This window comes from Trachinotus anak, unplaced genomic scaffold, assembly GCF_046630095.1.
Source record: "Trachinotus anak isolate AG129_WGS33_773 ecotype Australia unplaced genomic scaffold, CSIRO_AGI_Tana_v1 ptg000002l, whole genome shotgun sequence".
In the NCBI taxonomy this organism is placed as follows: domain Eukaryota; kingdom Metazoa; phylum Chordata; class Actinopteri; order Carangiformes; family Carangidae; genus Trachinotus; species Trachinotus anak.
Window position 1 is genome coordinate 24,901,018 of NW_027273853.1, and position 24,865 is coordinate 24,925,882.

Below are 24,865 nucleotides of genomic sequence, written 5' to 3' on the forward strand. Positions count from 1 at the left end.
ATAATATTGCACGTAACAAACACAAAATGTTCAAGGGTAAATAAGAAATCAGATCACTTTGATAATGCTTTTTTAATTGATGAGATATATTTGAATGAGTCTGTCAATGCTACTTTGTTGACCATGAGATCATGAAGGAGGGTATCAACAGAATGCCTGGCCAGAGTTCATTAATGATAGAAAATACAAAACAATGAAATACAGTGGGTTTTAACAGATATGGGCAGCACTTACAAAACAGTGGAAGATGAGAGAGGTGAAGACAGTTCGATCATCCAATGGTTCTCATGTTGGAAACATGACTGCATGTGTGTGGGGTGTGGTTCTGTCATAAGGGACTTTAAGCAGCGACGGTGGAGGGGAGGGCTACGGCATGACGTGTATGACGTAGATTCTATCTCTACACTTCCTACCTGTTGCAGCCGAAGTGTCTACAACAGCAAACCAGTCATTCTCCCGTAGGACACAGTTGGGCTGCAACAGTAGGAAGTGCAGAAATAGAATCTACGTCATACATAACATGCTGTAGTCGTCCCTTCAACTGTCGCTGCTTAAAGTCCCTACTATGTATGGCAACTGCTTCATTCTCAAAGTGTCTACAGTATGTAAAGTATTTTTTTGTGCATGTGTCTGTGTAAGGGTATGAACAAATTCAATAAATATAAAAGTCAGACACATTTCATTCATAGAGAAACAGTTTGGTCAAAGAAGAGCGAGGGAAATGTTGACAACACGTCTGTCTGAAACAGGCATTTTCTTTAGAGTCAGATGTGTATGTGTGTGTTTTACATCATGCGTGTAACACTGTCTAATACTGTTCATTAGTCCACAAACACACAACACCCATGGACAGCCTTGAACAGACAAGAGGCACAAAAACTGATTCAGCATCCAACAGACACCTGGATGCTGTTCAAGTCCGGCAGGCTTGAGTTGAAGAAGTCACACGTCTGCCTCAACAGTTCATTCAACACTTGACGTAATTCCAAACCTCCGGTGTTGCTTTTCAACACAAATTGTCCTTTGAACAGTTTTGGAGGTAAACCCAGCTCTTCATCCAGCAGCAGCTGAGAGCTGCAGTCCCGGTCAAACTGTGGGGTTTTTCCCAGTCGTCGTCTGCTGCTGCTGGAGGTATGTGGGACGTTTGATGCGCGGTTTCCTGCGCTTGGGTTTGCTCTTGGCCTTGGTAAGTTGGACCACGAAAAAGGACAGGACGACCATCGCTCCCAGGAAGGCAAAGACGGGGATGGTCTGGCCCACTTCTTGGTTGTAGTGACCAGGCATTATCCCTAAGGAGGGAGGGGCAAAGGTCACATGGGGCTTCATCAGTAACTGCCTTTATCTGACATACTGCAGTCATTTCTTTCATTTCATTCTCTGTGCTCGGAAATTAGACCTATTAGCTGTATTGATAATAAGCTTTTTCTTTCATACATTCTCTTATTTATAATAATCAACCACTTAGATAATTAAACGATCAGTGAAAAATTTTGCTTCCTAGTCTTATAACAATATAATATAAAATAATATATATGTAATATAAAATAATACAATTTTCACTGCAAAAGCTGCTGTTTTATGGTTCGCTGCTTTGTACAAAACCCTTTCAACCCATGCAGCTCTGAAACATATCAAGGATGAGCTTCCTCAAAGTAATGACTCTGAACCATGTGTTACCTCCAGGGATGTCCCAGGCCCCACTCTCTCCAGGAGACAGAGGTCTGACCTGGGGACGGTACGGCCTCACGTTAGGCAGAGCCACCTTGTCCAGGTCCACTGAGAGAAGCTTCTGGTGCTTCCACAGGTTACTGAGAGGATGAGGGGGAGACAAAGAGGGTGAGGAATTCTACATGGAAAGTGTGTGTGTGTGTGTGTGTTCAGTCTGCTTCAATCATGATTTCACTCGCTTTTGCATTGATTCACTCTGGTGACAGGTTGGAGGAGGGATGCTATGGTGTGGAGACTTTCCCACCGGTTAATTAACTCATGATGACGCCAGTGTAACCGAATACATTTACAAGAAGATGACGTGTCGGCTCAAGTGTTAGTTTGAGATTCTGCCAGCATCAGTCAAAGTTTGCTGATTTCCCTATTGTTATCAGGTTCCTTTTGCCAAGTAGGCAGTTTTGCTTTTTGCTTTAACATCAAATCCTCCACCATTGTCTTGTTGATCAATTCTCTTGTCACGTAATAATACTCAGCTACTCTTTTTGATAACTAGTATTTTACAAATTAAGAGTTTTTTGTTTGATTAACGTGGGTGTTATTGTTGAAAATGAACCAAATGAGTTTTATGTCTAACAAAATATGAAAAGAGTGAAAAGAGACGGTGGGGACAGTGGGCAGATGATGTCATCAGTGTGGGCCTGAACACCGTGTAACAGGAGTTACACCGACTAGTGTGAAAAAACCTATTGGAAAAAGAATGTTGCTGGCAGTAAAGACTAATCCACGTTAGAAATCCAAGAATGGGCAAATCAACAGCTTCAAAGTATCATGTGTCACTGAAATATGTCTACCCTCCACTGGGGTACATGTCCACCTCTATATAGAGCTCTGACTGAGGGAGAATTATTAAAATGTTCCCAGCAGCAGTGTGCACAAAGGGGGAAAATATTATTGATCTCTGCATTTGTAAAGAAAAATTACATGTGGGAACTTAGCATGAACAGATTTGGTAAAACCAAATTGCATCACCAGGAAATCTTAGCAAAAAGACATCACAGTTCCCATTGTACTCATTGCCTGAATGACAAGTGAATTCTGGGAAATGTACTTTAAATGGCCACTTGCTTCACAAATGTAGACATAATGAAAAACAATAAAAAAAAACAAACAAGTGTTTCCTCAGACCTACCTAGGTGCAGTCTCATTGACTGGCTGTGGCTTTGCCCAAGACAGGTGAGGGCATGCTGGTAGTGGGCGGGGCTTTGGGTCTCCAAGGTGAGCCTCCAGAACCTTGGAGTAGCGGTAAAGATGGTTGCCTGGAGGGAAGGAAGGAAGAAAAGTAGGAAGGATATAAGAAATTAAGGGGGGAAGGAAAGAAATAAAGAACAAAGATTAAAAAGAGGACATATTTGATGGTGGCTGTGTAGTGTAAACACACATCACTGGAGCTATTTAACCATTTAGGTATATACATGAGTAAAGTCCCATTATATCTTTATCTTAATAATAAGGTGATAATAACACTCAACTGAGAGCAGGGTTTACAAGATGCTTTTCATAAACACATAATAACACAGGCAGAAAAGTTGAAATAACATTAACATGTTTATTAATGTACGGTGTAATTTCCTTCCTCACCTTCCAGTCTCTGTGGCAGTGGGCGCTCAGCGCCTGTGGGAGGTGCTACCCTGCTGTGGGAGTGGCTGAGGCTGGGAGGGGTCATACTATAAGAAGTGTACTGAAGGAGAGCATCTAGTAGCCAGAAGCAATCTGAGAGGTGGACATCAAACATAAACAAATATTACTCAGCTGCACATGTTGCAAACACACATCATCACACACAAAGGGGAGAGAGAAATTACCTTTCTGTCTATGGCTGTCGTCAATACAGTTAGAATCTCCATACAGGGCGATTCGACCACCCCCGTCAGATGGCGTTTGGTACAGTCCGAGGATGGGAACTCCCTCCACCACTGCTGTCTCCTGTTTTAACACTTCCAGACCTGTGAGAACAACACACACACACACACACACACACACACACACACACACACACACACACACACACACACACACACACACACACACACACAGTGTTAACTCTGAACCAAAGACCCATAGAATAAAAAGTTGCCTGTTAGCCTGCATTGCTATGGGGCAGCACAGTGCCACACTATTCCCAATCCACTGAGTCAAACACTTCGAGAGCTGCGCTGGTACCTTGGTCCTTCAGGTTCTTTGCAATGACTATTCCATCCTCTGGAAAACGGGCAATGCTGCAGCCTGAGGCATAGTACACTGAGAGAGAAACAGAGATTTATATTTTCTAAAATACTGTCTAAAACTAAATGTACTAAAGATGAATAATACATCTAGAAAATTACAGCAATATGTGTGTGTGTCTTACTGTCATGATCGGCCAAGGTGAAGTCTCCCTCATACAGCCCATCACTGAAAGCCATCCCCCACACTGAGATCAGGTCGTTCAGAGCTGGTATGTTAGCGCCCCCTGTATCTGGCATCCACCACTGCCTGCAGGTTATATCAAAAAAATCATCTCCACAACCATCCACTCAGTCAACAAAAACACAGATCTACATGATTAACAATCGAGAAATCATCCACTATTGCCGAAAGGTCACACAAGCAAAACCAAACTTTATAAATTTGACATTCATCAAAAGCAGGGGAATGATGGAGAGAAATAAAGAAGTAATTTTCACAATCTGACTCAGAATAACTCCAGGCTGTCGGCAGGTTTCATTAGGATGAAAATGGCAACTTTAAAAAATGAAAAAATGAACAAAGACACTTCACAATAGCAGCAAATTTATACAGTGGCAGACTGAGTTCCTAATTCAGTTGTATATGTCTGGATCAATTTGTCCAGAAAATCCAAATGAACCTTCACCATTCAATTAAAACTGAATTATTTCGAAGCTGTAAGGACTATATTTAACTGTATTTAAGACTTTTAATCCTGTGGATACTGTGCGACAGCTTGGGTGGGATACAAATGGAGCAGCAAGGAGTGGTGAGTAATTATTAGCTCTGCATGAGGAGGTCTGAATCGGAAAAGTCGTAATATATTACATCTATTACAGAGCGAGGAGGCATAAATAGAGTCTACCACTGCAGAGGGCGAGTCCGATAGAAACCGTTAACTACACATTGTAGTTTATCATGATATCATTGTAATATAATAAAGCTTTGAGTGAAAGCACTGTGGAGGTAATGGCTGTTTAATCATGGACCTGTCTCATAACCGAGGAACAGGACACATAGATCATTTTAAAGAAATAGATACAGAGCAACCATAGTTGGAGATTACCTTAAAGCAGTAGTGCCCTACAATATCAGTCAAGCTCCTGCCTGCGACTCATAAAACAAAACTCTGCATTACTTATTGAATTTGTCTTGAATTGCTGTGGCTGCAATTCTGTTTTTTGTTTGTTTTTTTTTTTTAGATCAGTGCTAAAACAGTTTAACACATCCTGGAGATGTTCTGCAATGCAGTGATATGCAGAGTGCTGGTCTACAAATTTAATGACAGGAATTTTTTTAAAAAGCACTGTCGTGTCATCTGGCAGTGACAATACGTGTCATTTATAACATTTATAAAATCGTTAAAGTGATAGTTTGGGTTATTTGACTGAGTGAGGTAGTCATACATAGTCAGTGTGTTGCCTGCAGTAGATTCAGATCAGTGTGCTGCCAGTTTAGAGAAGCAGCAGGAGCACAGAAGCAGAGCAATGTGCTGCTGTGCACGGGGCCAGCAGAAAAAGTGTGTTTTAGACACTTTAAAAAGATGCCCACTGAAACAATCCAATATTTAAATATACGCTCCATTTAGAATAGTTTTGACAAGAAGATAAAGCGCTGAAAATATCCGAAATGAAACATATATTTAAACAGATGTAGGATTGCTTCAGCAGGCGTCTTTAAAAGTGTCTAAAATAAATTTTTCTGCTGCCCCCCCCCACTCTGCTAGTATGTGATGTTCCCTGCAGCCTCTCCTCACTGGCAGCACACTGATCACGTCTCTTATAGCCCCTGTAAAGCTATTTTCTCAATCAGCTTTTTTCTATCTCTAAATGATTATCTCTGTATATACTATTAACTTTGAGTGATACGATCCAACATGAACATGCTGTTTTGGGCCAGAACTATCACAATTTGATTCTTTCACTTGAGAGATTTCGGCATTTCATTTTTTTCTCTGTGAACTTCTCACTGGTTTGAAGTGTTAAGGGTTTTCTGCAGTGTTCACCAATATATGTCTTTTCAAGGACCTTTTTAATACCTGATAGAAATTAATTTAATACCTGTTTCGAGCCAAAGTGTGACAGTGTGATGGAAAACCAGAAAAAATTAGTTCAGCAGTATCTAACAATAATTCCTTATGATATAATAACTTTTTTAATTAATGGGACCTCGACCTGGATAAGCGGCATAAAATGATTAAATCATTTTTGCTAAAATCCACAATGGAAGTACGAGAAAATCAGCATCCTTCTGTAGCAACATCCTTTGCTACAGGTCTAATAGTGCCAGATGGTGACAAAGCCTCCACAAAGGGATTGTGTGCATGATCCTCTGTTGTAATCTCACTTTTAGTTTTTTGGTGTGTAACATCCACTGACAACTGGTGCAAACACATTTTACAACCAACATTACTGCTACTTCGATGATAGTTATTGGGTTGTTTGGTCACTGTCGGTCAAATCTGATCAAGCAAGGAGCTGTGATGAAGCAACTAACCTTGATTTTTGTTTACTCAGTCATGAACACGTAATGTTAGAGAGAAATACTCAGATCTGAAGCCCAGTTTCAAGTAGAGATTTGCAGTGCACATTTCTATTAATACGAATGAAAAAGTAGCTTTCCAAAAGAAATGAGTAAAAATAACTCCTTGCTCCCAAAGATAAGGGTGAAACAAAAGTCAGTAGACTCTAATTCAGTCTTTTTTGGACATGGACATAAATATATACAAACCATCAAATGTATTCGATGCCACTTATTGAAACTCTTCTGTACTGGATGTTAGCTGCATGTTATATACTGCTGCAGTGGAATTACCTTCTCTAATAGATGCAGTTTTTGTCAAAGATGATAATTGTTCACTGTCACTTCAAATTAGAGACAGAAATCTCTGTTGACAAATAATGAAAACTGTTCTAATTTTGTCAGAAAATCTTGTGTTTATGTTGGGCTCTATCTCTGGGCCTTTTCATTAGGTAGCATTATTGCTGCTGTATCAATAATCAGTGTAGTAAGTAAACTGTTAAAAGGAGCTGAGTACCTTGTGTTTTCGTCATAGAACTTGACCTTCCTCATGACCGAGGTGTTGTACCAGTCGCTGAAGATAATAAGTGACAGACCGTTGTCAATGTCTCTCCTAAGCTTGGTAATCTCTTCAGGGAAATACTCCTCCTCACTGTCCACCATCAACAATGTTCCTGCAGGGACACAAAGACAAACAACCCATTAGCTTATTATCTTGTGCTCAGTCATAAGCAATCAGCTCTCTGAGAGGAAAGGCTTCATTAACTGCCTGGAGCTGCGTCTAATCGTTTTAAAGAGGAACTCTTCACATCTGTTGTTGTTTCTCAAGCCTGTGCATTCTTACCATACTGGCTGGCATCAAAGCAGGTGATGGGAGCTCCCAGCACCTCGACAAAGTAGCCCATACTCCTCAGGTGCTGGTACATATCCCTGAAGTTAGTGTGGATGTGGTCCCCATTCCTGGAAACATAAAAATAATCCAAAACATTTATGGAGTTGATTTAGGACAAAATGTATATCCAGGAAAAAAAAAATGAATCCAATACCAGTTTAATGAAAAGACTATAGACATCAAGCAAACATCCACACACACGCACCAGTCTAGGGGGTCGTTTTTCATACGGAGGTTGTCCCGGGGAAAATAGCCTGGTGGGTAGCGCAGGTTGTGGTATTGATCCCACAACACCCTCTTACTGCGCGGGGGAGTTGGCACTATCTTCACCTTGATGGGCAGTTTGACTGTAGAGGTCAGCTCCCCGCCCACCTCAGACTGGAAAGAGAGAAGGGTCAAGAAGAGGTTTGGGTCATAACTGAAGTAAAGTAATTCATGACATATTGCTGGATGCTCTAGAACAATGATTCCTAACTGGGGGCACATGTTGCTGAAAAGATTGCAACTAAACTGGTACTAAAAACTGAAATAATGATTTGATCAAAAAGAGACACATGAATAGGCTTATAGCTCCCCAGTACCCCACCAACCTGAGTCAGTTTTACCACAATGAGGCTGCATGTTGTAATTCTGTGTGAAAGAAATTAGTTAGCAACTAGCCGAGAAGTCAACAGAGTTTTTGCTTAAATGGCTAAAGTTAGCTAAAAGGATAAAAGTAAAATAGCTGGCTAAGAGTGTGGATAAACAGATTAAACAATGAGCTAAAAATAAAGGGTGAATGATTGAAATAGCTACAAACTGCTGAATTACTTACTAAAAGAACCATATTAACTATTGAAGCACTTAGCCAAAAGAAATGGACTAATGGCTGAAAACAGCTAACTATAACTAATCCATAAGTAGTTGAAATAATTTGATAAAATAAAATAGACAACTGCAATAGTTAGTTAAAAGTAATGTTTAAATTGTAGGTAGGTAAATGTAATGAAAACAGTTCAAATAATTAACTAAAATATCAGATAAACTGTCACAATAGATGGCTAAAGTACTAGATACATGGTTGTTACTATAGAAGTGTGACTACAAGTTTGACAAAACCAACCTAAACCTTGACAATTCTATGAAAAAACTACTGTAAATATTAATTTGTACTAATATGTATTAAAATAAATTAAAGTAAACCCATGTGCAACATGGTGGGTGTTGATGAAGGGATACTTGGCCTCACTGGAGGAATGTGGGGGTACATCAGACAAAAAAGTTTAGGAACTTAGAAGACTGTAAAGGAAGCTAAAGCAGCTTAGAAGACTGAGCTCAGGTGTTGCTGCAGTGACTCACATCATTCTCTGCGGGCGATGCCACTGTGACCATCACATGACCTTGAGCAATCCCTTCCCATGATGCGGCTTTCTTGGCCACAGAGATGGACACAGCCAGGTAGCCAGCCCATGGCCACAGCACCGGTGAGTAGGAGACGGCCACATCGATGTGGTCGCCATTCTGGGGGAGGTAGGGCTGCCAGATGGGCTGAACAGGACAGAGCAACATTTAGAAGACTTAGACAAGATGTTATTTTTAAACAACTCAGGGTTCATCACGATGCAAAACCAGGTCAGTCAAGGATGAAACTCGTCCCTCATCTGTCCTCTTACAGCACTTAAAATATATATTTTTGTGCACCATTACTTTCAACATTGTTACTTTACCTTGTTTTAATTAATTAAAATGTCCAGGGTTTTAAATAAAGATATGATGTTGACGAGAACCATCTAATTTAAGGAACCTGAAACATGATTTGTGTTGTCACCTTGTCCACAATCCTGCCGGTGACACCCATGCCGTTAAGAATGGTCACATTGACGATAGTGGGCATTCCTCCATAGTAGATGGGCTGAGAGCAATAAGGCCACATGTATGGACATTCTGTCAGGTCGATGTAGCTGGGAGAAAGACTGGGAGAAGACATGAACAGGTTCAGATGATGTGTAACTTTGCCAGTACGGATCTATTTTTATGATAGAAACCAGTAAATAGAAAAGTTCTTGATGTTTTTCCAGCGAACATAATTTTATAAGTAGGGTGGAAAGCCTCATTTACACCTGGCGTTAAGATGTGATCTATATCTGGATGAGGAAAAAAATAAAATGCACACCAAAAGCATTAAGATGAGAAAGCACATTAGACACTGGAATCGGTTGTTACTGCTGTGATTTAAAACTAACTATAGCTGCCGTCGTCCATGAAGGAGCAAGCTGTAAACATTTCAGAACCACATTCAAGCCTACAGGAGTTGGTGAGTGTTTTATACTCAAGTCCAATGTCCCCTCCTGTTCCTCCCAAGAGTGAGGGCTGTGACAGAGCAGGGTTGGTCTCTTTTAGTGTTAGATAATTGTCAGGTATACACCCACATGAGAGGAAACAGAGGAACAGAGGAACATGAGGAACAGACTTTGCCTGTCTTTATGTGCAGTTTCTGCATCCAAAAACTATTGTCAGTGCTCCTCTTTGTATGTGTGTATACTGAGACATTTACCTGGCCTGAGGTCTGTAGCTGTTGAGTATCTGATAAGCTCTGATCAGGTCAAGTTTCCCGTGGCCCTGTTCAAACATGTTTACTCCTGGCAGCCTGCGGGCCGAGGCAATAAGAGCCTGCTTCATGGATGCCGGGTTCACCAGCTCCCTGTTCAGGACAGTGCTGGAGGACAGAAGAGGACAAGCTGGGTTAGTGTGTGCATGTGAGTCTGCTGGTGTCAGCTTCCGCATCTTATAATTGAAAACAGTGCTGGGGAAAGAGGAAGGATGGGCTGGTGTGTGTGTTTGTGTGTGTGTGTGTGTGTGTGTGTGTGCATGCACGCTCACAAATCGGCTTAGTTACAGCTTTGCAACAAGAGGTCTTTCACCATGTAAAGACAAGATATTGACAGACTGAGAATAATACCAGACATTAATCAGTGACACACCTCCTTCCTCTGGGACACATTTCACTGCCTGCTCATGAAGGATTACAGCACAGGAGGTAATTAAACCACATCTAGCTTCAGTATCATACTACATGTATCATCTGATGTCAAACTCCCCTTCAGGTTAGCTGAAACAGCACCCATACTTGGACTTATTCACAATTGGTCCCCACAGGAGAGCTTCAGAGAGCTCCACACCTCATCTAAAACTGCGCAGCAGATTGTCCAGTGACTCTCCTCGCTACAAATGACATGTTTTCATGCCTAGGTTGCCAGAATATAATTTTAAAAGATATAAATTTGGCTGCTTTTCATTTTTTTCCCCCAGTTTTTTAGCTGTAAGAGCTGAAGCTGGAGCTGGAGCTGTAATATCTTCGCACAGAAATAAGAATAAAATCATACCACCAATACTCACACCCACAGCTTAACAACTAACCTCATGAAAAACACTTATAAAAGTCCTACTAGTCAACACAGAGTAACACACAGTTGAACAAAAAGCTCATGAAAATCCTGCAGTTAAAGATTAAACTCTGGACACTTTATGAAGAGTCCAGCTGATGGTACTGACCTGGCCAGGAGAGTGACAGCACCAGCCACCACAGGAGAGGCCACACTAGTTCCGGACAGAGAGCGACATCCCTCCTTCATCCCTGACCCACGAACACCAGAGCCGTAAGTGACGATATCAGGCTTCACTCTGCCGTAGCCCCCGGGCAGCTCCTGCACAGAGATGAGATGCAGTTAAAGAGGATGGCATAAAAATGAGACTGACTGGCTGAGAAACACTGAGGAACAGGAGACAGGTTAACATGCTCATTGTTTTGCTGATTCAAATTATTGTGATCGATGTAATGAACAGTGCTGTTTCAGTGCTTTACAATGTCTGTAAAGCAGCTCTGAATGTAGCCTAAACACTGATACACAAACACAAATGTTTGTCCATTTAGAGTATTTTGTGCCATCTCTGTTTATACACAGACATCAGGTGTTTTGTTGACAGCAGGACTAAAGCTGTAATTCAAAATTTAAAATAGCCCTTATCTACACACCTAAATGTATACATGTTCAGTTCATGTAATTACGCCTACACCATGAAGTCGCACAACTCTCTCTGCAGCTATTAAAAATATGGGCAGCAGCATATACCCTACAGAAACAGAAGCTAGAGTCTGAGCAGAAAGTAAAAATGACCTGAAAAGAGAGGGAGAGAAAGAAGATCTTCAATGGCTTTGATGCATTTAGTTTGGAAAGTGGAGTGGCAGAGTGAGAGCCTTTTCATAGCTGGCTGACAGTGGTTGAGGGGGCAGAGAAACTGACTGGATCAGAGAGTGCAGTCTTAATAAGATTCGAAAGCAGATGTCTGCTGTGGGCTAAGACAGATAATAAAAGTGGTGTGTGACTGTGAGTAAGAATCTGGCTGATGGGATGTGGATGAGGGATCAGGAGCCTACATTACGGTTGACTAGCTCGAAAAGCACAGAGCAGATCTCTAAGGTAGATGTCTGCTCTGAAGGCGATAAACGTTACGCCATGTTTGTGTGCCAGAGTGTGTGTTCTCACCCAGGTGGTCATGCCTCTGGAGGAAAACCTGGCAATGTTGTCCTCAAAGTCAATCCCTCCAACCCCGATCACATCCATCTGGTCTGCTGGGTTGTTCAGGGTGCTGAGAGAGGGAAAATTACTTTAGGTTACTTTACAAGACTTAAAAGAACTGTTCCCTCTCAGAAATACAACATGAAAGTTAAACCAAAAAAGTCTCTCTTTCCTGTTTTGTCTGTTTAATGATTTTTACACAGGAGGAAATGTCAGCAGATGTTCAGCAGGGTCATAAAACCCTTTTGGCCAGGAGGGTCGTTTAGATAATTAAAGGTCAAAGTGGTCCAGTGGAAGTCAGCATTTTTGTGGAATTAAATGAGATTTTCATTACACAACTACAGAGAAGTTCTTCTACAATGAAAACAGTTGAAAGAGGAAAATATCAATGTCATTATCAAAATACCACAACACACATAGATTATGCTGAAAGACTTGAGGCAAGACTATGGAACTTTTGTTGAACAGCAGCCACTGCAGCTGAAAGTGTCAATTATGAGATAATGCTAACTAGTGTTTTAGTGCTTTTAGCCAAAATGCTAAGCTATTCTATCAGTAGCACAAATGGAAAAAGTGTCATAAAGTCAACAAACTGACCCAGAAATTTGTAATATACAGCAATATTTATTTATATGTTTGGTAACATTAGGGAACATTAGCCACCTAGTGCTAGTAAGCTAGTGGTTACACCAAACCACGCAAGGCTGTAGGAGCAAAACTCCTGAGTGAACTGAATTGAGCTGTGGTGCGTTTTATTGGTTCTGAATTGATCTTCTCAATCATGATAGAAAGAATGTGCTATTTCGTCTTTCAAAAGTTACACAGTTTCCTTTAACTGATCTGAGACAATTAATATACATGTTTGCTTTAATTGTCCTGAAGAAAACAAAAGTTAGCAGCAGCAGCCAACTGGTATCTTTTGGTGATTACAAACTCTAACATTGTAGTATCCATTGAAACATGAGCGATAATTATAAATCCCAGTTCCTGTATTTTAATACAAAAGCTTCAAAAGCTGTCTTTATATATAGTATGAATGCCACTGTTTGGAAGTGGTTTACATACCCATACAGAGGTCCATCGTTGCCGATAGCAGAGACCATGATCACTCTGTTGGCAGTGAGCTCCCACACCTGTCAGTCAAACAAGAAAATGGACCAAATTACCATGGGGAGAAAAAACATTTTCCAAATGGGGTATATTTAATTAGTATTATTGATTGTTTGTTAGTGGGACGGCGCTAAAGTCACGAAGAGAACAAAGCACTCTGAGTCTGGTGGACTTCAACCCTTTCCCAAGAAGACTTCTGGAGGCACAGGTGATGTCGCAACAAGTTATCTGACTGCTTCTTACACACTGTTCAATTAATAATACGCTGAGCCACGCGCATGTCGTTTAATACAGGATTCACAAAAAGCCGCATTAATCAGGGGAAAGCTTTACAGCTGACAATCTCCGAAGAGAAATATTAGATATTTTAACATTCAGTGTTTAATGTAGCAGATTACATGCTGCTTCTGAACTCTGTAAAGAACACTTAACAGAGTTCAAGCGGTCTGACCCATTCACACTGACAGCTGACCTGCTTATTTTGCAGCTCATTATTATATTGTGGAAAAAGGGTGTAACTTAGAGGGAGGAAGGGCGGCTTGGGAAATATTTTTATGCTTAGACAATCATCAAAACATCAGCTCACAGTTGACCTGGTTAATTATCAGTCAAGGCTGGCCAAATGCTACCATGAGACTGTGTCATTCTTTTGTGTGGCTCTATCACCTTATCAACAAAGGGGTGGTCCATGAAGTCAGGCCCCCCGATGCTGAGATTAAGAACGTCGATCTTCTTCAGGATGGCATAGTTGAAAGCATCCAGGAACCATGAGGTGTACGACACCTGGGAGGTGAGGAGAGGAAAACAGATTATATTCTCCAATGCATCTAAAACACAGTTTCATCTTATTTGAGACAGATTTTGATAAATTATTGACTTGTGAAGACTCAGTAACAGTTTAAGTGTTTTTGGTTATTATGTTGTTGGGTCAGACAATATATAACATATAATATAACAACAGTGTACAAAGCTGCACTGGAGCATTTAACAACAAATTAAAGAGAAGTCTTGTAACATACGGTACACTGATAATACTATTTAAAGGAATATGTCATGACTTTGGGAAATACATTTATTTGTTTGCCAAGATTTGATGAGATGATAGAAACCCCTCTCATGCCTGCTCGTTTAATTTGAAGCTACAGCCAGCAGCCTGAAAATGGGGAAACAGCTAGCTCGACTAAAGCTCACAAACTATCACATTATAACTTATTTCTTTAATCCACAGAAGAAATAAGTGTAAAATGACAGTTTGTGAACATTTCTCAGGTGGTGAATTTTCTAAAAATTTTAAAACTATTCTTTCAGGTCACTAAAACTCAAAGTATCTTTAGCATATATATTTCTTTGACCTTTTACTTTATTCTTCATTAATACTTTAAACCACTTTTTGTATGACAGGTATATTGAGGGCATGTGCTTACCTGGTTGTTGGTGAACACTCTGAAGATGTGCAGTTCTGAGTCAGGGGCAAAGCCCTGACACTCCCTCATACTGGCTATCACTCCCGCTACAAATGTACCATGACCCAGACCTGAAAAAGAGAACAAGAGATTGATCTTTATCTGCCTCTGCCTCTTTTTCACACACTCACTCACTCTCTCTCTCTCACACACACACACACACACACACACTGAAAGTTCTTAAACCAGACACAAAATGTCTACTGCCTACTACCTACTTGGTACTTACACCACACTTCAATACACAGCACATACAGTACGTTAAATCACATGAAGTGATATCAGTACTAATCATCAACAATATTATGGTTAGCACAAATGTCTTTATCATCATAATTAACATCAACCTTTGTCATCATGATCATTACGTTGTTCCTCCTCACCATCATCCAGTGTCTTCTCGTTAGTCCAGTTGGTCCTCTCTTTCACATTCTTGAAATGTGGGTGCTTCTCACTTAGGCCTGTATCAAACACTGCAACCTTCACACCAGAGCCTACAATCATACAGGGAGAGATTAAATCTGTTTCATTTAGAGCAAATGTGGTGTCACTGATTAAACTAGTAACTAAAATATTTAATAAAACCAAGAACCAAGAATATTTATCTTGAAGAATATTTACTAGAAGAAATCCTTCAGTGTCCATAACATTTTATGAAATTTAGAAGCAGATATTTTCTAAGCAGAGAAGTCAAAGGTCAGTGTCTTACCGGTGTGTCCCATCTGCCAGAGGACGTCTGCCTGCAGGATCTGGGCGACTTGTCGAGGGATGGCCCGCAGCAGACGCCGGCTGGAGTGACGACCAGTGGCGTGCCAGAAACCTGAACCTAGTGACAGGCTGGTTCGTCTGAAAGGGCGGGATGACTGCCATGACTGCCATTTTTGTGTCCCACGGGTGGCATTGCAGGGTGCAGCAGGTTCAGGTGCTGCGGACACAGAACACGAGCAGCTGTGTTAACAGCAGAGCTAAATTTAAATGACAAAGGTCTTTTACATGCAGGACTCAATTACTCTCTTTCAGTTTTTATCACAGAACTAAGTAATGGAGAGTCCCTTCTCATCAACATGCCCTGTTACTGCTGTGTACCAGTTCAGCCCCTCCTGCACACCGTAAAATCTTGTTTACTCAATCATGCTTATCATGTTCATTTCTCCTTCTCTCCATTTCTTTCTTCTGTCTCTCTCCCTCCTTCCATCTCTTGTGATGTGATGTGAGGCTGATCACACAAGCCTCGTTTGAGCTAATCTTATCACAATTTGCCTCACTTGGACAGAACAAATTATCATTAGATCAGGCAGCTGAGCCTTGAGGGACATTTAATGCTTTTGGAGTGAAATGCAGAGGCGAGGTCTTTTCTCTTCCTACCAGTTAATTACCTCGACAAGTAGCTCAAGTTCTCACAAGTTGTGCTTCAAGCTCTTAAAATTTGACTCAACAGCACAAACACACTGAATGAGCACAGATATTCCACTCTGTAGCTAAGTTCAAGTCCTATCTAAAGAAATCTACATTACCAGGAGGCTGAGTAAAAATATACACAGCCACTTTCAAACCACTGATCTCCTCAGGCAACCACACTTCCTTTGTTTCTCTTTGTTTTTCAATCCAAATAGTCCCCAAAATTAACAACACATTACATGCTCCACACTACAGCCTTATACATGCCATTCATTAATTAGATATGTAGAACTGGAAAAGAACACAGACTAAGAACTTTTCCTTGTTTCTTTTGAAGAAAACCCAGGACATAAAAGTTTTCATGCACGACACACAGCCTCCAAACTGATACAGCTTGTGTATGCACAGACTGGGGGTACAGTGAAGTCTTTCATCCAGTGCCAGGCGCAGGGCGTGAGCCCCTGTCCAGGCAAGCCCCACCACACTGACTCACCTACTCCCTCCCAGGGTTAGCAAACACAGACATTCTCTGTCCTTTCTCCCATCCCCCAACACCACACAGGCAAGCAGGCAAGCAGGCAAGCAAGCAAGCAAGCAAGCACGCGCGCACACACGCACGCACACACACACACACACACACACACACACACACACACACACACACACACACACACACACACACACACACACACACACACACACACACACACACACACACACACACACACACACACACACACACACACACACACACACACACACACACACACACACACACACACACACACACACCCCAAGTGCTGGCTTGCACTTCAAATTAAGATATACAATCCTTTTATCCACCACAAACACAATGTGGAGAGAAATGCATCCTCTGACTCAACAAACAAAGACATATTCCGTGAGGTGTAGCAAACAAACGGCTCTCTGTATATTTCAGAGTTTTATATTTCTTGACTGGATGTGCCGACCTAAGAACTCCAGAGATCCCTTCTCCTTTACAATGACACCACATTATCAGACTTACAGGGAATGTATTTTAGCGAGCGGAACACTTTGCGTTGCGGTGTAACCCTCTTAATGTAAGGGTGGTCCTCTAAGGTCAGCAGACTGCTAGGCGAAGCTTGCCGGATGTGGACCAGCTCGAAGTCGCTAGGGAAGTCAGAGGCCGGGTTTTTTCTTGGAACGATGTGCCACTCTAGCGCTCGGTCCCCGGCGTTCCGCAGGGCGCTGCTGATGTACAGGCTGCGTGCTTTGGCCGAGAAATACCCTGTAAATGCTACAATGTACTCTGGGGAGACAGAGAGAGAAGAGGAGATTGTTTTTTTTTTAAACAGGCAGGACATTGAGAAACATTTCATTGGACCCACAGTTCAATTAAAGAAGGTTCAAGCTCTTCTTTAGCCCACATCCACAGTGATAAACAGTGTCTGAGTAACAAATAAGGAAAAAATGGTCAAAATCCTTAAAAACTACATAATTTCTTCTTAAATGACTAAATCATTTGTAGAGCAAAGGAGCCTCTCTTTATCAGTTGTTACGAACAATTCGGTATCAGGTATTTTAAACAAGGTACTAACTAAGTCTCTGATTCCTTTCTAAGAGCATGAGACAGATGAGTCACTGCAATAAACAACAAAGCCACTTGTTGATTTGCTTTACCAACAAGAATAATGAGTCAGTGTGTTTATATAATACACAATCCTACACTATGAGGACAGAGCCTGAATATCAAGTTGTGCAGTGTAGCTGGATGGTGTGTGCAGAAATGCAGAGCTCAGAACAATGCACCACTGCTATTGTGATTATGTTTTTTTTTTTTTCTTAAGACATGTTGTTGTGCTCTTATCATCACATCAGAAGCTCTGTGCATAAAGGTCAACTCGATATCCTCACTCAAAGACACTAACTCCACTAAGTTCTGAACAACGGCTCAGACTCTCCCTGCACATCTGACCTCTGTTTTAAATGAAACTTTATTAAACTGTATTCTCTCACTATGACCACCTTCTTCTCACACGCACAGCAACTGTATGTCTGATCTTACTTTCACTTAATTTACTTTGTGAAAGGTTTTTACTGGCACTGCCAATACTTTCACTGCACTGGATCCAGCCACTGTGCTGAATTGAGTGAAAAAAAAGCAATGTGAGAAGGACAAAGAAAATAGGCCAGACAACTCAATTATTCTCTGACAGCATCTTGGTATTTATTGGACATGGATGTTTACTGAGTACCTATCAAATTGCTTACGACCTTTGTTGCGTGTTATCTCTCACTTGCATTTCTGTGGTATCTCTAGTATATACAGCTACAGGTTGGAAAAACTGGATTCAATAAATGAATTTATTTATATGTAAAAATCGGAGACAGCCTTTCATTCCCTTCTGAAGGATTTTACTTGATTGACTTTGGTAAAGATACGTTTCAGCTTGTCCTCATATGTCCCCTGTCAAAACTGGCCAAAAAAAATCAAACAAACAAACAAACACATTGGTTGGAACCATTTGAATATCTATTTTTGCACATTATGTCCATAAGAGTGCAAAGGAATACAACAAGAGACCTAACTACTTGTGAGGTGCTCATTCGAGATGTACCCTCAGGTTGCTAGTGCTGGAATGGTAGGCTAAGCAAACTGTAGCTTATAATAATAATTATAATAAGCTTTATTTATATTACACCTTTCAAAACAGTTACAAAAAAATGAAAGCTTAAATAGTTACAATTTATCCCAAGGATCCACCGTTTTACTGTCTACTGACCAGAATCCAAAATATTTCCATAAACAGCCTTTTTGGATGTTCAGAGTGCAACTCACTCTCTCTGGGGCCGAGCTGGGTTGTGAACTCTCTGCCATCATTACCACACGCTTGTTTTTTTTAATTATTTGCTTATCTTAGCTTGACCTGCATTTACTTTTCAATCAATGAAAATTAGGTAGTGCTTAATTATCACAAGCAAATATTAATTTTCACAATCCAATGTCTGTTTAATCTAGTGTCTAATGTCTCTCTTTTTTTTTTTTTTTTTTACAGTTTCATTATATAGAATATTCATTTACAGCCCAAATCTCCGTAATGTTTTCTTACAGTCTCTTTTTCCCACAGTGCAATGGTCTACTATAAGCAACTCCCCACCTCCAGTTGTGGGTGAGGCATCTTACCCACTAAACTTTAACAGTGACCCTGGAGAGACAGAGGGTGTATTGCTGTCTCTGGCCACATTGGCTCTGATATTTCATGGACTCATGTCAGCCATTAAACTGAAAAAAGAGCAGCCTTTCAAATTGAAAACCTGTATTTGCACCATGATCTCACTCTCAAAGGAATAATTTGACATTTTGGGAAATTTTGTCTTTCTTGACTAATTTAATTTAGCAAAAGGGCTGAAAATGCGAAGTAGCTCACTTGGCTCTGTCCAAAGGTAACAAAATCCAACTACCAGCAACTCTGAAGCTCACTAATTGATTCATCATATGCGGTTTATTTCATCTGTATAAAAACTGGTTTTACAGGAGGTTATGTGCACAGCTGTTTCATAGCCAACTGTCACTTGTTCCTTGATTTGCAGTCTTTATTCTAAGCTAAGCTAACACATGTATTTCCTTTAAAGTTAGACTGCTACAAAGAAAATTAATTTTTACAGCCAATTAGTACACAAAGCAAGCATGTTTCTGACAGTTCTGACAACCCCCCTGATTACTGCAATCAGGGAATAGCTACTTTTAATTTTACTAAATTTAATGTAGGCCTGGGCTTCTTGTGCAATGTAAGGTGCACTAAAAAAACAAAACATTGGCCTGATACAGAGACTATATTAAAAGATTCTGGTAGGAAAGTAATTAGTGACTGTGGGACTTCAAAGACCAGCTGATCCTAAATGTGAACTTCACCTAGCCCTGATATTTCATACCTTCAGGGATATCAGGAAGTGTTTTTACAGCTTATAAAGACTGAATTAAAAACATATGCAAAAGTGCAAACAATTTCTTACCATGTTCCACCACATTGGAGGAGAACTCCAACTTAAGGGTTAGCTGGGAGCAGTTGGAACCAGATGAGGAAGGGGGAGGGTCTGAGTCTGGGGCATGTTCTGAGCCAGATCTAGCCCCTCCCGCTGGCTCCATCCCCACCAAAGGCAGGAAACCTGACAGCAGCCCCAAAAGCATTGATGCCCATACAGGTAGTAGGAACATTGTGAGTTGAGAAGTAGCGCAAACCAACAGTTTGACCGAGCCCTTTAAACTTGAGCAGCAGGTATGCTGTTTCAGATGAAAAATAAGCAGGTAAAACCTGGGTCAGGGGTTGGGACAGAGCATTTCAGGTCCAGAGCTCTAAAAATGAGTCCATTGTGCAAACAGCCTGAGCAGCTAAATTAATTTCTTTCTGCGTTTTCTCTCCATGGTGGTAGTCCAGTGAGGAGGTCAGTGGCACTGCCAGAGTAGGAACATAGTTGCCATGTTGAGAACTGGAGGAAACAACTAGTAAGAACAGTGGATGGATGGGAGGAAGGCTGGAGCAGTGATAGAAGAAGAAGCTGGTGTCAACTGAGGGCTCTACCGCAGTCCTGTTTTTATTTCTAGGAAGAAAAAAGAGACAAACCAAACAAAATGAATAGTTAGAACAAAGCTCATTGACATTAAAACTGAAGTACATGGGTGTAGCACAAATACAATATAGTGGAATGAGAAGGCTTTCTGATAGAACAACATCTACCAGCACTTTCAAACCAGCTACAACACCCAAAAACATTAATTCCCATCACTTCAGATTAATGGAGAATTGATTTTTGACCCTGCAAACACATACTCGCTGGATATGGGATCAAGTCTCCATTAGTTTCACAGCTGTGGCTGCAAGACAATCTGCAGTTGATGGCAGAGATCCAAGATCCAGATTAGTGTCCATCTGGAGTGTTGTTTTGAGGCAAGATTCAATTTAAACAATCAATGTTTAAGAATAATGAAAATATAATAGCAATGAATCACTGAATCCTGATATTTATTTTTACATTAAAAACCTCAAACATTTTTATCAATAAATCTTCAGATTTGACCATCCGGCCACCAGGGCACCCCTGTGGAAATTCTAAGTTGAACAACAAACTTTTATTATTGCAGATGACAGTCACAGTAAATGTAACAGTAAACAGTTAAGTTAACTGGAAATCAAGTCATTCTATAAATAAATGGAAAGAAAAAAAATCTCAAGTAAAACAAAAATATATCAAAGTGAGCTTATGCTAACCTTTGTCACAGTGGCCACAAGTGGCACCTCCAGGATGGTACAAGTATAAAAGAGTTATTAATTCAGCAAACTCAAATTGTCATATAAGTTACTCAGTAGCATATATTTTAAGTCTGCTATGATAGCAAACATAAACTAGTGGTCATACCAGACTAAATAATGCTGTAATAATAAACGCCCTGAGTGGACTGATTTTAGTAAGGGGGTGTTTTATTGCTTATTTGTTCAGCTTTTCATTTGTAAAAGAGGAGGATTGTGTTACTAAGATCATTCACATTCTACACTACATATCCAAACACTTGCACTCTGGGCAATATACATAACGATATAACCTATAAACATTTATTGCTGCACTTTACAGCACGGCTATTTGCATGCCTTCCAAGATATACTGTATGTAATGCAGATATGACCGTATCAACCCTGATATGTCAGTCAGGCTGATATTCTTCATATCCAGTTGCTTTGTTATGTTTTTGAGATCTGCTACTGAGCAAAAAAAAATAAAAAATCAACTGCACAAAATATAACAAATTAATTTTCTAACCCTATACAGCACCAAGGTTTAGGAAAACAGCATCAGGTAGGCTTTGTTTTCATCTCTATGCCCTCATGCAGTGCTCTTGGAAAGAGCGTTTCCTCTACTAAGCCAAGGGGAAGGAAGGGAGGTGTTGGTGACTGACTTCAGATGATGAGATGTATACTGTGGTAGCAACCGCTCCTTCCTCATTTAACCACTCATGAAAAGCATGTGCTGCCCTATGGAAACAACCCTGTTGCTAGATAAAGCACGTACACTGAGAAAAAAAACTTAATCTTAACCGCAAGGATGACATGGTGTATAGAGCAAGACAGAAACAACCAACAACAACAACCAACCACAGACCCAGCGAAGTCAGCATATAGCCAACCATACCATAATCTGCTATAAAGCAAACTTTCATCATAAATAATTTTGCTATTTATGCCGCAGTAAAACCCATCTTATATAGCATATACTCGTTACAGAGCCACAAAATGACCAACCACAACAACCAGCTGGGCTGCCTCAACTAACCTGAAACCGTGTGTGATATGTGACTCTCTAAAACACACACATACACGCACAACTCTGTACCCTCCTGGGCTGCATCAAAAAGGAAATTCCTCTAGGCAGGTACCAGATCATTTCCCCCTGGCCCCAGGCTTGAGCAACCCAGTAATATAATACACATCAACATACACACAGCTACCAAACAAGACATAAAGGCGTGCACACATACACACTTGGAGAAACTCAACGTAAGAGCTCATGTGAGCCAGCTCCAGACTATGACTATGGGTCCAGCCCAGGTTACATAAGATGACCTCCCTTTTTGCAGAGTCTGTAACAGCCTGCTCCTACCTTTGACCAGAGGGATACAGAAGATGTTCAGTTCTTATAGACAACTAAGACATATTGTTTTGTTATTGGTTCAGCAGTCACCCATCCTGATTTTGGGGACTGGCTTCATCGATTAGCCTTTACGTAATCCACTCAGTTACTCTTAATGCACTGTGGACAAGCTATTCTCTAGACTGCTAAGCGTCACTGCTGCACAGAGCACGTGTGCAACATGTTCCAGAGCTGAGCGTACAGCTACACAGTAAGCTGTGTGTGTGTGTGTGTACATACCTACATAGTCTGACTATTTCATTAAAGGGAGTCACGACTCTATTGTCAGGCTGTCATTGAAATCAAACACTCCCATCCCACAACAAAAACAAGGAAAAACGTCCCATCAATTACTGCATAGCTGTTTGTGTGCTACCTGACAGCACTTGGTTCAATGACTAAGAACAGAGAAGCACAAACAAGCAGTTTAACATGGCACAGTAGTGTATAAACAAGTCCAGATTGATTGCAGAGCCATGGTGTACTTGTGGTAATGCTATCTAAACCTGCTTTTAACTATCAAGTCAACAGAGTACAATATAAGTGGTCTTGTTCTCCTGTTCTCCTCATCTCCTCTGTGGAGACCGTAGTAACCTGCCTTTTAAGTTCATGGAAGAAGAATATTATGCTCAATATGTGACAGAATTAAAATGTGCAGAGGAAGAAAATATACAGTTCCTCTAAAGGTTTAGCACCAAGCTGCTGATTATGCATAAAGCTGGAAAGAGCACTTTAGTAACAAAGCAGGATGAAACTACAATTGTTGAGAGGGCTCAAATCAAAGTGAGTTTTCCAGAGGCACATTAAAAACACTTGAATTTTTTTTCAGAAATTACACAATATCCCCATCTTTACTTTGATGTTATTTCTGTGGTGCCTCCCCTCTCTTTGACTTAATGACACAGTCGATAAAAACTTCAGATATGGGCCCCCACAAGTGATTTGGGTGGAGACAATCTAATTAAAAGCCCCTGGCTGGCCTAGTCTGACAGGAGGGGGCTCAATCACCAGTTCCGGCTCGAGGCAGGATCCCCGTCTGTGTGAGGAGACAATACAGCTAATCACTACTGGTTTAGACGCAGGGCTGTAAAAATAGTCCTACTGGTTAGGGCAGGGCTGTAAAAGACAGGCTGGGACCACTTGTGTCAATATAACACCAAGCCACAAAAATGGCATGATACCTCTGGGCAAGCAGAGATTAATAGCTGGAGAGGACCCCCACCCCTGTCAGAGGAAAGAGGAGAGATCCACAGCCATGTTATCAATCTACAGGCACTGAAGAGTCTTTCTACACTGTCTCACACTGGGGTGCAAAACAGCCCAACTTCCAATATTTCACTAATGAAACAGACTTCATTTTGTTCTATGTAGTGATCGTGGTTAACTCCCTGAGCAAACCAAACACAATTCAAAATACACACACGTTTGATTGCCCGTCATTTACATTGGTGGGTGCATAAAGGGTCTAGTGTTACAAGGATTTAAAACGTTAGGCACAATTTCACCCTCAATAGGGCCAAAAGAGTAAACAACAGTTTGCTGTTTTCTGGTGCGACACAACCTTTATTCAAATAATTGGATGTTAAACTTTTCTAGTGATTTAATTGAGTCAACCAACAAACCAAAGCTATGTAGCCACGAAGAAGTAACGATTTTAACAGTATAAACATTGCAAGCATTAGCAGACATATGTTAGAAGCTCCGTCTAAATATATTAATTATTTTGTCAACAGTAAATAACGTTGTTTAAGAAGCATTTAAGCAGGAGTTTATGTCGCGTAGGCTACACTTAAGCACCAGAAATGGGTTTTGTAAACAAGGAGACATGCTAATGGATTTTTTAGACCAAGCAGTCTATCACATGTACAGCATTAGCTAGCTAGCTTAGTGGTATTTTTCAGTATGTGCTGGTGTCTTTTGGGGTGAAAATACTCACCGAGCTGAGCAACGTCTCGCACTTGTGTGTATCAAAGGCAGGTCTGTATCGTTTAAACTCCGTATATTGATGTGTTGATAGCCACTCGGTAGCTAATTTCACGTCCCTCGAACAAAAGCTAGCAGCAAACTCGCAAAACGTTACAGCCGCAGACCACTGACGTCTGGTCATGACGGGGCGCCAGGTTTGGTTGAGTCATCCCTCTAAAACATCAGTCATGATTAGCTCCTTACACATCTCAGAGTATAGACGTCTTAAAGAGACGGCTATTTTTCCATGATGCTTCGCAGAATTTATTACACTTTTGCTCACGTCATGAAATTGTTAAATTGTTTTCTCGATTACCTACCTTTCAATGACACCTTTGATTATAATATGTGAAGCTTGGTGTCGT

General features: G+C 40.8%; 1 protein-coding gene across 1 annotated transcript; it reads right to left on the reverse strand.

Annotated features, from left to right (window-relative positions):
- Positions 1-53: 53 nt before the first annotated feature.
- Positions 54-24,651, reverse strand: mbtps1 (membrane-bound transcription factor peptidase, site 1). Its single transcript, XM_071457742.1, has 23 exons — positions 24,472-24,651; positions 19,869-20,453; positions 16,900-17,163; positions 15,184-15,399; positions 14,858-14,968; positions 14,436-14,545; positions 13,678-13,794; positions 12,967-13,034; positions 11,869-11,971; positions 10,877-11,028; positions 9,879-10,040; positions 9,153-9,297; positions 8,684-8,872; positions 7,551-7,723; positions 7,298-7,413; positions 6,971-7,127; positions 4,076-4,200; positions 3,889-3,966; positions 3,531-3,671; positions 3,307-3,438; positions 2,858-2,984; positions 1,678-1,808; positions 54-1,289 (listed from the first exon to the last, which is right to left on the reverse strand). Exons 2-23 carry the CDS (start codon positions 20,068-20,070, stop codon positions 1,087-1,089), a joined length of 3,222 nt encoding a protein of 1,073 aa, XP_071313843.1. The 5' UTR covers positions 20,071-20,453; positions 24,472-24,651; the 3' UTR covers positions 54-1,086.
- Between the last annotated feature and the right edge of the window lie 214 nt (positions 24,652-24,865).